Source organism: Polistes dominula, unplaced genomic scaffold (assembly GCF_049000335.1).
Source record: "Polistes dominula isolate Pdom_NZ unplaced genomic scaffold, Pdom_raw_medaka contig_82, whole genome shotgun sequence".
Taxonomy (NCBI): Eukaryota; Metazoa; Arthropoda; class Insecta; order Hymenoptera; family Vespidae; genus Polistes; species Polistes dominula.
Genome location: NW_028301046.1, coordinates 3,067,357 through 3,082,625, shown reverse-complemented (window position 1 = coordinate 3,082,625; position 15,269 = coordinate 3,067,357). Strand labels below are relative to the sequence as shown.

General features: G+C 33.0%; 1 protein-coding gene across 1 annotated transcript in view; it reads left to right on the top strand.

Annotated features, from left to right (window-relative positions):
- The window catches only part of LOC107074642 (protein groucho), a 51,664-nt gene that overhangs the window by 13,508 nt on the left and 22,887 nt on the right, over positions 1–15,269 (top strand). The window contains exons 2-3 of the mRNA XM_015336273.2: positions 11,638–11,735; positions 12,865–12,928. Of these exons, the coding sequence (XP_015191759.2) occupies positions 11,638–11,735; positions 12,865–12,928 (162 nt within the window). The remainder of the gene's footprint in view (positions 1–11,637; positions 11,736–12,864; positions 12,929–15,269) is intronic.

Sequence of the window (15,269 nt, the reverse complement as noted above, 5' to 3'; positions counted from 1 at the left end):
TTATGTTACCATGTGATATATTAACAATATGACTCCATGTTGGTGCCATGTGAAAACTTTTGAGTAAATGCCGGTGACTCCATGTTGGTGCCATTTGGAAATTATCGCGCAAGCGCGATATATGTAGATATGTATAATAATATTTATATTATTATTATTATATATGTTGTATATTATACAGGGTGATTTGTAACTGTTGGTACAAGCGAAAACGGGGATGATTCTACATGAAAAACTAAATTGAAAATATCGAATAAATATTTTTCGTTTGAGGTTTTGTTTTCGAGAAAATCGACTTTGAATTTTCGCAAATATATATATATATATATATGTGATATATATATGTGTACTACCGTATGAGTTAGAGAGAGACAACATCAACCTTTCGTTTTTTGCTGCTATATTCATGCAGAGACATTTCCACTTACACAACCGCCTATGGTTTGTTTCCTCTATCTGTAATATCTCTATGGTTTCTAATCGGTTGAGATAAATGATAGATAAAAATTGTTAATACATACGTTTAAAATTTTTTTCTTTGTTTTCTTGTCTATATTATTATTTAATACATATATATATATATATTATGTTATATAAATAATAAATTTTGTATATATTTTTTTATCTTTGTTTTATTATATGATAACGACCGGACAATTTTCCACGTGTATTTCTTTCTTTTTCTTCTGGTTTTTTTTTTTTTTTTTTTTTTTTTCATTTAACACATTCTATTATACGTTGGAAAATATATTTTTTAACGATCGATGTGTCGACACTTTTAATGACACGATAAATATACGCATTCGAACGATGATAGTTGAAAACAACGATGAACATAGAATAAGAGAGAGAGAGAGAGAGACATACATACACACACACACACACAGAAGAAAAATAAAAAAAAAAAAGATAAGAAAAGAGGTTTAGCTATTTGAAATAAGATAACACACGAGGTATAGGTAATTTGTGAGAAATAAGACAGAAGGATATAATAGCTGTTAGTGGAGTTAACCTATAATGCAAAAATAGATGACCGGAAAATAGAAAGATAGTTTTTGGAATAAAGCCAAGTAATTTATGTTGCCTTTAAGACGACAACGACGACGACGACGACGACGAGGAACGTAACTGAAACTAACACACTAATGTAAAATGTGAGAAACTTGGTTTACCTTTTCCTTTGATCGTTTTCTACTTCTTTTTCTTCCTTCCTTCCTTCCTTCCTTCCTATTTTCTTTTTCGTTCAAAATTTTCTATCTTTATGATTCCGTTTCATTGGAATTGTGACGATACTATGCAAATTAACAAATTTTTCATTGATGACTCGACTGTATAAACACACAGTCATCGAGTATATAATACATTTTAATTTAAACAATCTAAAATATAAATAGAAAATACATTAGGTTGTTCAATATACATTGAACGATTGATTGATAATTAATTGAAGAAAATGTTTATTGTAATTAAATTCACATTCGATGTAGTTGTAACTTTCTATTAGAAACATTCATTGTTATCCATAAAAGTCAATCAAATGTCCTTCTTTTATTGATTCTTATTTATGTGACTTTTTAAAAGAAATTAACATTATAACAGATTGCAGATTATATTTATATGACATGGATATTTTTTTGATGCATTTGAATAATGAATTTTTCTATCGAGCATCTAAGAACTATTATTTGAATATAAAAGTGTCCTATAAATAAGGGTTGATAGGTTACATTGATGTGTTTGTGGTGTGGGAGAGGGGGTGTGATGAGCAGATGTAACAGTAAAAATATTTCAAATACATTTCTATAGGGATTTTCGTGTTAGGTCTGCTAACGTTGTACAAAAAAAAAAGGAGAGAAAAAAATGTATGATCTTTTTGAAAAAGAAAGAAAAAAAAAGTGAATAGAAAAAAAGAAACGTGTAAAAAAGCAAAAATTAGCATGGTACCATCAAAATTCGTTGTGGATTCGAATATCGTATCTATTTTCCAAGGACTTCTCTTCTTCCTCCTCTCGGTTTCCATAGAATCATAAATAACATAGACGTTTAGGTGTTTCTTGGATGTAAATGATCCCACCTTGTGTATCTCTTATGGTTAGAAGAAGAAGATATATCTAGAATTTTAGAAAAGAGATGGTAAGGCCATTCACCGATCGTTGGAATCAATGGTTCCATTGTCATCGTGGGAGAAACTCTTCCTGGAGAACGTTTCGACGAACAAAGGAAGTGCCTGAAACCGATTCGTAAGACTTACCTACTACTCTGTAGTACTAACTTCCATGTGTCCTTCTTTTATAGTCAAACGTGTTAGTCTTCTCCCCAATCCTCTTAAGCCCAACCTCACCCCCACCTTGGTTTACCTTCTTTTTTCATTTCTTTCCTTAATGTTTGCCGCCTCTTCTTCTTTTTCTTATTCTCTCTTTTTTTTTTTTTTTTCTTATTCTTCTCTACACAAGAATGAAACCAGACGAGAACGTTTGCTACGTTCTACTATTTTGTATTTTTCTTTCTTTTTTTTTCCTCCCCAATGACATTTTAAACGTCGTGTCTCTTTTTCTTAACTTGTGTTGTTAAATATATACAGGATTAGAAATTTTATTCTATAATATATAAGAAAAAAAATAGTAATAAAATATAATATAATAATAATAATAATATAATATAAATTTTATGGAATAATAAATTATATTATTTATAATATAATAATAATAGAATTTATAAAATAAGTAATACAATATTTATATTTATATTAATATAATATTAATATAATGATAATATAATTTATAAAATAAATAATAAAATTTTTATAATATAATATTAAATATTTATATTTATTATTATATTATTTATAAAATATAGAATAAAAGAAATATATATATATATATATATATATAATATATATTAGAGTAGATCTATTTTCTAGTTCAATATATATATATATATATAGGTTTGGTTGGTGTGGTATATATATATATATATACAAAGAAAGAATAACAATATATATATATTGAACTAGAAAATAGATCTGCTCTAATAATATTGACTATTTCGTATCGAAGAATAAAGAAATGTTATTTGAAATAAAAATGATCTATATATATATATAGTTCTCCGAATAGATTCTATGTTTTATTCGATTGAATGGTGGTTGGTGGGGGGATTGGGGACGTGTTATGAGAAGTGACATTTTTTTTATTTATACATACAAATTCCCTAGTTCCATTCTCCGTTTTCTTCTTCTTCTTATTCTTATACTTTTGTGTACATATTTAAACGGAAAGAAAGATTAGTCTATCCTTCCCTCCTCCCCTTCCCATTTTTCTTAAATTCAAGATTATGTGTGACAAACAATAGAAATAACTGTGAAAAGACGACAACGGATGACGAGACGAAGATAGTAACGTTAGGGGGTAAAACTTATTTGGAGACTCGTTATCAGAGCACATATTTGACACTCGTTATCTTTCTTCAGATTGAATAGGTTTGAACTCTTTCCTCCTATAGCCCTCCTCACGTCGCGTGTGTGTTTCTTCTTCTCTGTTTGAATAGTTTAGTAAGCAGAGATTAGAGACGAAACGACGAACATGGTCGTAGTTGTAGTTGTAGTTGTGTAGTCGTTTTTTTTTTCTATGTTACGTGAAATGAATTTATTAAGTGTAAAAAGTAACTAGGGGAGGGGGTTCTTCAATTATCTACTTTATTTTCATATCATCACTCACCAACTTTCATTATCTTTGTGTTATCGAAATGTTGAGCAGAGAAAGAGAGAGACAGAGAGAGAGAGAGAGAGAGAGATTTTTGTTAAACATTTTATTTATTAATTTAGTATATTTGTATATGTAAATATATGATTAGTATTTTATAACAAAATATCAGTGTATACCTAATATCAATATTATAAGATAAGTTTGATCCTTGATTTGGGATTATTATCATATTTATAATATTTTTTCAAATTTGGTTTTGCCCAAAACACAAATAATAAACTTTTAATATTTGTTTTATTTACTTTTAATATTTGTATTATTTATTTTAAACGTCTAATATTTGATTTAGAATTTATTTAAATATGTTACACCATTACTTTTCGTGTCATATATCAGTAAAATAATGTACATACATATGTGTATATATATATATATATATATATATATTTTCTTTTTTTATTTCGTAACGTTATATGTTCCGAGTGCATTTTTATAGAAAAAAAAGGGGTGGGTTAAAAAGGAGAGACAGGAAGAGAGAGAGAGAGAGAGAGAAGAGGAAGAGGAAGAAGAGGAGAGCGAATAGGGGAAGTGAGAACAAGAGGGTAGGGTCGCTTTGTGAATAGCCAGAAACCCCTCTAGCATTTCTCCCTCCCCTCCCCTCCTTTAGACACAGTCTACGGTGTGGATTATCGCCAAGGGGATAGAATTGACTACGAAATTGAAGGGCTTTCGCTTCGGGCAATTTGGAACGGACCGCCCTAAAACTGCCGCCAATTTCCGCGTTAATGGTTGAATTCGAGAAACGGTACTTGTGGACCCTCCTTAGGATTCCTCGTACACTACTCCTTCTTCTCCTCCTCCTCCTCCTCCTTCTCCTCTTTCTTCTACTCCTGCTCCTCTCTCCCTCTCTCTTTTCCCCTGTGACCTTCTTAGGATGAAAATTACTTTGGCTTGGTAACCGGTGCTTCTGATTCTTGATGCGATTCCAAAGGGAATCATCCCCCTTTTTCCTCGGATTACGATTTCGAACAAGATCAAGATCGGTTCGTCGTTTTGTTAGGGCTTGGTGTTGTTAGAATTATCTTTTTCGAATCTACCTTACTCTACAATACTCTAGAGAAATAATATATATATATATATAAGGATAACACGTATTTAACTTAAATACAAATTTTACTAATACAAATTAGGGTTGAAACCTCCAACAATTTGTTTTCTTTTTTCCATCATTTAAATTCCACATAGATTAGATTGTACGATACAGAAGTTTGTTTTTTATATAGAATAATATATAAGATATATTATATATATATATATATATATATATATATAAGATATCATATACATTATAATATTTAATATTATAATATTAATATAATATATATTTATAATGTATTAAATATATATTTATAATATATTAATATTATATAATAATAATAATATAAATATAATGCAATATATTAATAATTAATATTAGTTTATTATTTTTTATTTGGTATAACATTTTATTATATTTTATTATTAATTAATAATTACAAATATAATATAATATATTAATATTATTATATAATATTAATATATATCTATATATTATAAAGCATAATATATATTGTTAAGTGATGATTGTCTCTTAAATACAAAATTAAATTCGTGAACATTGGTAGTCATTTGATTTTGTGTGAGTAAACCTTATATAAGGGACATGTGAAATTTTTGATGTCTAATGCTTATAGCCTAAATGTTATATTATTTTTTTCGTTTTTCGTTTTTCGTTTTTAATAAGAGAAAAATCAAGGTAGAAAAATTTGGTTGAACATAAAGTAGAGAAAGAGAGTGAATTGATGGTAGGAAGGGGGAGAGGAAAAGGGAGAGGCGCTTGTATACGCACGAACGCACGCGCTATAGTCCGTGTACACTGTTCGCAATAATGAGGAGTTTGCACAGACCGGGATCCCGACGTTCTTCAAACAAGGAGAGCAAGGACAAACAGTCGTATATGGGCGGACGGACAAACACGCCACGCCACGAATCACACAGCGTCTATCCGCGTCTCTCTCTCTCTCTCTCTCTTTCTCTCTCTTTCTCTCTTACTCACTCACTCATACACTTATTCAGTCATATAAACCTCACACACATATATATATATATATATATATCACATAGGATATACACATATGCACGCTGACGGAAGTCTGGCTGACCAAAGAGAGCGAGAGAGGGAGTCGTAACGAACGAAGGTCCTACAATACCACCCTTTCCCCACTATACAGACTATCGACCATCACCCTCGCTCAACAAGCACCATAAGCGATATGGTGGCTAATATTTGCCAGGCTAAGCACACAAATACAATACAGTACTGTTTACCTGTCGTCAGTGGCTCTCAACCGCTCTTTTAGGATCACGATCATAAACCAACCAAACCAAACCAAACCAACCAAACCAACCAACCAACCAAGCTGTCTTATACTTTATCTTAATATTTTATGTGATATAATTGCTGTTATTTTTTTTTTTTCACTTATTTACTTTCTTTTCTTTTTTTTTATGGGAAGTAATATAGATTACATTTTTACCTTTTTTTCCTTTTTTTATTTGTAGGTTATAAATTTGAATCATTTCTTTCGTGAGAATAGAAAATATTTTTCTTTTTTTTTTTGTAACGTCTAATAAAATGATGGAATTTATTTATCTACTATATATATATTCGAAGAATATAACATTAGTTAAAAAAAAAGAAAAAAATGGTGATAAACGAAACGATTGTTTTTGTATTTGACTTGTCGATTTTTTTTTTTTTTGAACAAACGATAAGATTCTATCTATCTTGTACCTTGATCCTATCCATGTGACGGTATATTTTTTCAAATTTTCAAATCTTTTACGGAAGCGATTTGAAAGTCTATAAATATACTGTTACGATGATTACTTTATCAAGTTTTTATTGGTTCGGTTGAACAATGTCGGAATAAATTAACAAAATTCCAATATTATAAACTACAATTTTTTGTTCGTTTATGTTCTAACAATTGTGCATTTGTAATAAAACAACCCCTTTCTTCCCTCATTTAACTTTAACCCTTTAATTGCTGAATACTTTTAACCGAAATGTTTTGTAAGAACGGAATAATAATTTATCAATAATAAATTATATATAATAATTAAAGTTTTTCTTTCTGAATATCATTTAATTAATTAATATCATTTATTTGACTTAACTTAATAATAATATAATTAACCCTTTGCACTTCGTAGGCGCCGTTATTGCGCCAGTTGCTATCAATTATCTTTATATAATATTTATACTTATTATATTATTAATATAATAATATAAATTGTGTATTAAATATATATATATATATATATATATATATTTAAATTTAAATATAAAAATAACTATATTGTATATAAGTAATTATAATTATTTATAATTATAAGTAATACACAATAATATTGTATTACATATATAATATGTAATATCAAATTTTAACACTCGAAGTGCAAAGGATTAATTAATAACATTACATTACTTTGCATTAATATTAACAAACACATATATGCGTCCATAGTACCCTAAGAGTTAAAAAATAAAAAAGGTACTTAATACAAGGTTTGAAGAAAATTTGAGGAGCATTGAATTCGGTTAGGTCGACTTATCCGAGTCACTTGTACCCTCTGTTCTCTATCGAATTAGCATAAGTAAGCTGGTGTAGCGCTAGGCAAGGATACGCAAGCTAAGTCGATGTAACTAAATTAGAGACAGAGAGTGAGAGAGAGAGAGGGAGAGAGAGAGAGAGAGAGCCTTCTTGATCTCGTTAGAAACTCGATCGGTGGCCCGTATTCGTGTCGTCCTACGTCGTAGCTGCTTACATTGTTGTCAATGTCTCTTCAATTTCAATACCTGCAAACTATCGTATCTTTAACATCATCAATCTCATGCATCGTATCATATTATAGATCGTTTACACATACAAAAGAAACTAACAATTTTAATCCGATTAAAATAACGTATTATATATATATATATATATATATTATGTAATTTATAATAAAAAAACAAAAATTCAATATATCGATTAGCGTGAGCATAAAATTATGCAACTGATTATCCGTAGGTACTTTTTCTTTTTATTTCGTTATCCTTTTCTATCGTAAAACCACAAACTGCAGACTAATCTTTGTCTCGTCCCCCTGTGCCTCCCTACTCAACCCTGTGAAGGAAGCGATGCGTATTAATCGTTTCCTTCTCGACTGCGAGATCATCTCCCAGTAGAAGTGGTCGCGGCATTCTGGCGTTACGGTGTAGGGGTCAGCTGCTCGGTGGTTTGCGAACTATCTCAATTTGCCTAAGCCGCAACCGCGTGGCAACCACGAAACCGCAACTTCCCTCGTCCGTGGGCAGCGTTCGTTCCTCTTTCTCTTCTCACACTCCCCGTCACCCTAACTACTACTCTCTCTCTCTCTCTCTCTCTTTCTCTTTCCCTACCATCATCTTTTCCTCATCCTCATCCTCTCTACCTTTCTTGGCTATTGTCTCGGCCCATTCTCCTCTTCCTTTTCCTACGATTCATCTCTTAGTCTCGAGAATTTAGCAACTGCTCCTCGACAGAGTAATCTCCGACCACAGGATCTCTCCTCTGTTCCGAAGCTTGGCTAAAGCTTGCTGGAAAGCCTTTGGCTTCGTCGCGTGCGACAGAGAAAGATAGTTAGATAGATAGATAGATAGATAGATAGATGGATAGATAGTAATAGAGGTAACAAGAGGACACCCACCCAAACCATCCACCTAACGCTGGAGTGTTGTATTTTCCTTTCTACGTTAGGTTTAACCCTTTCAGTGATAAATACTTTTAACTTAAATGTTTTGTAGGAACGGAATAATTTATTAATAATAAATTATATATTTCATAATTAAAGTTTTACTTTCTGAATATAATTTAATTAATTAACACTATGCCATCCGTATGACTAATCTAGATTTTTTTTATTTATATTATTTTATTTTATATTATTATATTTAATTATTATTTTATTTATATCGCGCTTGCGCGATAATTTCCCAATGGCACTAACGTGAAGCCACCGAACGTCATAGTGTTAATATAAACATTACATTATTTTACATTAATATTAATAAACACGTATATATGCATATGTCGATAGATCACTCTAGTAATTTTTACTAAACGCATATATGCGTCCATAGCACTCTTAGGGTGTTTAATGATTCTACAACCATAGTATCGTACGTTACAAGAATTTTACAAATTCCAACTCATGTTAGATTTGCGAATAAACCATGAGCCAAGTAAAATTTCCAATGATTCTTTCAATCTTATCACTTTATACGCAATTATATTACATTATCTAATTTCTTCATATTTTACAGGCTGCATTAGTAATACAGTATTTAATAGAATAACCGATGAATCATTGAAATAAGATTATGCGATTGGAATATGAAGAATATAACGTATGACCTAACGAAATGGATTCTAACACATTAGTGAGAATCTTTGAAATATTAATGATTGTATTACATTTTTAATTAAACATTCTTAATTCATAATGATTAGCTTGTATATAAAGTTATCAATCTTTGAAAAATGATCTCGTTAAATGTTCAGATTTAAGTAATTTTGCTAATTTCATATTAACATTTCATATTAGTCATTGGTTATATCAACTGCATTTATTTCACATACTTATCATATAAACACACACACACACACACAAACTGTATCTTTTATTTTATTAACATTTCTTTATTTATGTATTTGTTTAATATGAATAGACAATAATTGTGAGATTTCTCAAATTGTAAATAATAGCTTTAGACATTAATTAGTAATCTTTCTGATATCACATTACACGATACTTTAATAGACGTTAAGTTTTGTTTTTGTTTACAACAAGTATCAGGGGTCTTGTACAAATTGTAGTAATAATAATAAAAGTTATCTGATACACATTATAATAACATTTAGTACGATTTATAAATAAATGATATGGCAAGAAATAAGTAACTTAAATTGATATTTATCATAATTTTTGCTTGATAATAGTAGTATACATATATATGTATATAATACATTTACAAATTTATGGATCGTTGTAGAAACGAGGATCGAACTAAAATACTTTGTAAACCCAGTGATCTTTTGATCGTGTAAAAAATTGGTTAGTTCAGAATGAGAGACAGAGATGAAGATGAGGAGGAAGAAGGTGGAGTAGAATTCTCCGTTTAAAGAGGGTTGAACCCAAGAGAAGTCTCTTTTATTGTGTATATCGAGAGAATAGTAGGTACGAACAGACTTCTTCTCTGGATTTGTAGTCTTTGTCGGTGGTTGAATTGAAGTTGCAGTAGAGTAGGAGGAAGAGGAGGATGAGGAAGATGATGAGGCGGAGAAGAGATGGAAGAAAAGAGGACTTCCATCTCATTCGATTACAACGGCTCGATTGTTATCGAGGTCACTAGAGGTGCAGAGGTACCTCCCTCTTAACTCGAGGACGATCTTCTTCCGTCTATCTATCTTTCTCACTTTTCCCCCCTCCTTACTCTCTTTTTCTATTTTTCTTCTTCTTCTTTTTCTTTCTATCATCAAAAAAAAAAATTAGCAGATATTCTCAACATGTTTGTCCTAAAATCTATTATCAAAAAAAAAAAAAAAAAGAAGAAAATTCTTTTTCATAGGTTTCTATTTATTTAGAATAGTTTATTTTATTTAAATCTAAATATCAAATATCGATATAATACCAACGGTATATCGGTCCGTTATTTATTTATTTACTTTTTGGTAACACGATGATCGAGTTATGGATTGGAAACATATAGTTTGTAATCGTAGCTTTGGAAAAGTCGAATAGAAAGGATCTACAGGTCCACCTCACCCCACCCCCGAAAACGCGTTTGTAAGCATCCAAGTGGTCGCGTACAAATATACATATATATATATATATATATATATATATATATATATATATATATATGAATGTGTATAGTATGTGTGTTATACTATCGCAAGCACGTGTGCACGACGAACGAACGAACGAACGAACGAGCATGCGTCTATATACAGTCGAGAACCTCATAGTTTCGGTTGTAGCGTGTAATCCTCCCGGACACCGCAAACGTGTAATTAACACTTGCTCCGTCTCTCTCTTCTACCTCGTTCTCTTCGCTCTCTCTATCTCTCTCTCTCTCTCTCACTCTCTCACTCTCTTCCTCTTGCATACTACTCTGTTCTAGCTCGTTGTTTCTCGTATACTACATACGCGATGGTGTAGTTTCACGTACGGGGAGGTAATCGTGCGTGCACGCGTGTTCACGCGCACCTACCATCGTCTTCTCTCTCTTTCTTCCTCTCTTCCTCTTTATGGTAGAGTATACCACCGTTGGATCTCGTGTTTCCACTTACTGTTTCTATCTATCTATCTCTCTCTCTCTCTCTCTCTCTCTCTCTCTCTCTCTCTTTACTATACGTGTTCGTATCGTTTTCTCCTATGTAACAGCATATACACATATCGCGGTGAGAGAGTCTATACCTACGTATTTATTTCTCTCTCTCTCTCTCTCTCTCTCTTTCTTTCATGTATGCGAGCTCGCCCACGCTTACTCCTCGAGCGAACAGATGTACGGAATTAATTATTCGACGTGCAGGAAACCACCGACGACACGGTTGCTTCTTCGTTCGTACGCAAGTATCGAATTATGTCGGACAAAGCGACGCTTTCACGGAGAATTTCACTGGTTGAACAAAAAGACCGTCAGCCCCATCATCTGTTATTCCAAATGTATTTTTTTTCTTTTTCTTTTTTTTTTTTCTTTCTTTCCGGTTACTTTTTAATCGTCTTACGATACCTACCTAATTTGTAAAAACAACAACAACAACAACGTATTATAAACAAGATTATTTTTGTTTTTATCATACAGGGACCACCACAACCAACCCAACCATTCAAGTTCACAGTTAACGAGGCTTGCGACAGGATCAAGGAGGAGTTCAGCTTCTTACAAGCGCAATATCACACGTGAGTTGTTCCCATCGTTCATGGATCTTTCTTTTTTCACTTTTTTTTTCTTTCCTTTCCTTTCCTTTTGAGAAGAGGGTCTTTGTACCTTTATCCTTTTACAGAGCGAGTCAATAAATACTGGAGTTTGTAAAAAAAAAAAAGTGACCCTGGTTGTTGGGTATATAGTACGGAATGAAATGAAAAGTTATCATGAAATTTTGATTAAAAAAAAAAAAAAAAAAACATATCAAACCTGTATCTATAAATAATTTCATTGGACTTTTCCACATGTATGATAAAAAAAGAAAATAAAACGTTAGCTTTGGTTGGTTGCAACGTTGTGATGTAGTAGTATCATTGTAAGTACTCGCTCTGTATATTATGGATCGGTTCTTTTGAACGCGCTCGCGTGTTTCTGGCGCATGAGAGACTGGGAACAAACGCAGCTGGTGGCAGCCAGGCTTCTTCTTTGAGGTGCACGCGACGTGCGGAAGCCATAAGTGATTTACGACGAAACGTGGCTATCGACGAACGCTTAATGCTACTCTTGCGTTTGCGATATATTCTTTTCCTTTTCTTTCTTTTTTTTTTTGTCCTTTTCTTTTCTAGAAACCTTTACCATCATAGACTTTTCTAGACAAAACCATTCCCTCTCTTTTCTAGATTAAGCCACGAGTATATTCACATATCCCTCTTTTCTGTGGGAATACGAAATCGAGGAAACCTTGCCACTTGTCACTGCATTTTTCAACATTTCACTCGAAGAAGCATTCAAACTTTATCATCTACCTACCATTTCCATCCCTTATTTTCTATTTATCCCTCTTCGATATATACCGGAACACTTCCGCGACCTTTTGCTCTTTCTACTCTATTCTTTTCTATTCCTAGATCTTTTACCTTTTTTATTTTCTTTATTTTTTTTTTTTAATCTTTCTCTACCTATACGCGTCATATCCGGTTGTTAGATCCTTTGTCTCTTTGTCTCTTAAGCTTTTGTTTAATAAATTACTTATAGAGCATAAAAATCGAACAAACGTTTTTATATAGAAACCTTTCTACTTTAACACTTATATATATATATATATTCGTTCATATTATTTTTAACATCATATAACTTGATCCTTTTTTTTTTCTCATTGTTCAGATTAAAGATGGAATGTGAAAAATTGGCCACGGACAAGATCGAGATACAACGACATTACGTGATGGTAAGCAGATTACAAACAAAAATCATTATTTAATGTTAATTTTTATACATCTTTTCACTTTCTATCTTTCCGTATACATTTATATACACACATATGCATGCATACGTTACATACATTCAATTTCGAATAATTATGCTCGCTTGAGCGTTAAACCATCGAGATTTTTAACATTAATTACATTATCGTGCAGACTTTGCATTGGGGGGTGGGGGTGGGTTGGGGGGAGGGTTCTTCCTTCTGTTAAAATTTCTCCATTTATCTCTATCTCTTTCTGGCACTTATGTTGAACGTGTATAACGTAAAGGGTACTATATATTACATACTTACATAGGTGTATCCATATCTATAGACACATACTCATCGTCGTCGTCTATATGTATACTTATTCTAGCTTACACAGGAACGAACACGCAGTACAACACTCCTATCATGCATAGCTAATGATACTAAGAGCCAGTGGTGCTCATCGATTTACCGGAGTCACGTTGCTCCTGCTTTGGGTATCTAATGACAAACTAATACGTCGTAATGGCAGACCGTTGTCCAACGGCTGGTTAATGCCTTTGGATTACGTGGTCGTTCTCATTGGCTTGCACTCTCTCCTTCTCTCACTCTCTCTCTCTCTCACTCTATCTCATCTGTCTGTATTCAACATTCACACCGCGGTCGATCGAGTTCAGGCAGAGTCAGCTAATTACGACAGTCCTGTTCGACTACTATTGGCGTGACTTTGCGTGGAAACTTGTCAGAGATAACAAGAAAGCGTAATTAACGCGAGACGACTCTTTCTTTTATATCTTCAACCATCCTCCGTAAAATGTTTTATTTCTCTTCCTTTCTTTATTTATTTTTGTTTCGTTTAACAGTTTCGATGTATCGCTTAAAACCTAGAAACTATCGTCCTAGGTATATATTGAGTTTTTTCCTATTCCCCATTTCTCGATAGATCGATAAACGTAATCGGTAAAAGCTTTAAAAAAGGGAAGAATACCAGAGTTTACTACTGGGACAGAATTGGACGCCGATTGACGCCACCCATTGAATTTCAGTCAAGTCGATAGATAAATTTTCTCTTAACTAGCACGTAAAATGGATGACAATGATAACGTCTATCTATATTTGTTTCTTTTTATTCTATCTATCTATTTCTAGTCTCCTTCATTGGGTAGAAGGGGGAGGAGGGGGGAGGGAGGGAGGGAGGTTAGTCCTTTGTCTGCTTAACGTTAATTACAATTCCACGCGTTCCGAGATTTTGCGCTTTGATGCCAACGAAGAGAATAAAGGGAAGCAAGTGGGAGATGTGTGTGTTGTTGTTGGAGGGAGGGAGGGAGGGGGGAATGCTGTTCTGGTGTTGCTCTGGTTCTAAAGCTACTGCGACACGTTTGGCTCGTGCTCTATACGCGTGTCAAGTTTACCAAGTTCGAACGAACCCACTAAAACAGTGGGATCGCTTTCGTGCAAGTTGACCTGCCAATTTTCAAAGGTATTCTCGCGATAGGAAACGTCTATCGATCTATCGATCCGAGACTTAACCGCTATCTCGTTCCAATTCATCTCACATTTATCTTCACGTGTGTACTATTTTCATTATTTTCTATCATTAACGTCATTGAAATGATTAAAACATTAAATGACACGTTTCGATTTGTTTCTCTAGTATCGTATATGAATTGTTTTCTTTTATTTAAGAATGTATTAATGTATCACCTATTTCGATAGATCAAGAATAGAATCCTAGGAATTGGGATATACGTAGAGAAAGGAACGATTCGTTTATGAAAGTTCAACGATAGGAGAGATAGAAGACAGAGAAGGCAATTAATACTTTGACTCGAGTCAGGGAGAGGGGTTAATGGTTCGCGCGTAATTACTTAGCAACGTATCGCGTTCTATTCTACATTCATCGTGCGACGATATGCGGGACGCGTTTCAACACGCATCTCTCTCAACAGAATCGCGGTATCTTCATCTCTATCTGTGTCTATCTATCCATCTATCTATCTACCTACCTATCTTCCCTAACCACCTCTTGCTATGTTCAAAGCACGCACGCACTCACGCACGCGTGCGCGTGCTAGTACCACCGAGTACGAGTTGTGTCACACCGACGTGTATATTTTAAGCGCGTGTACGTGATCTTGTTAGCCACCACGTGCACAACGGCTCGATACTAATTTATTGTTGTCCCTCACGAGCCCCAGTGGCAGCAAGCAAGTAGGCAAGCAAGCAAGTAACATCGGAGGTACGACATTAGCGTTGCTGTTTTGCTTTCGGCTCACGACGTGTTCCTGTTTTGTGTCAGGAAGAGTTGATGATGCCGATGGGTAATAGGTAAAGCGTA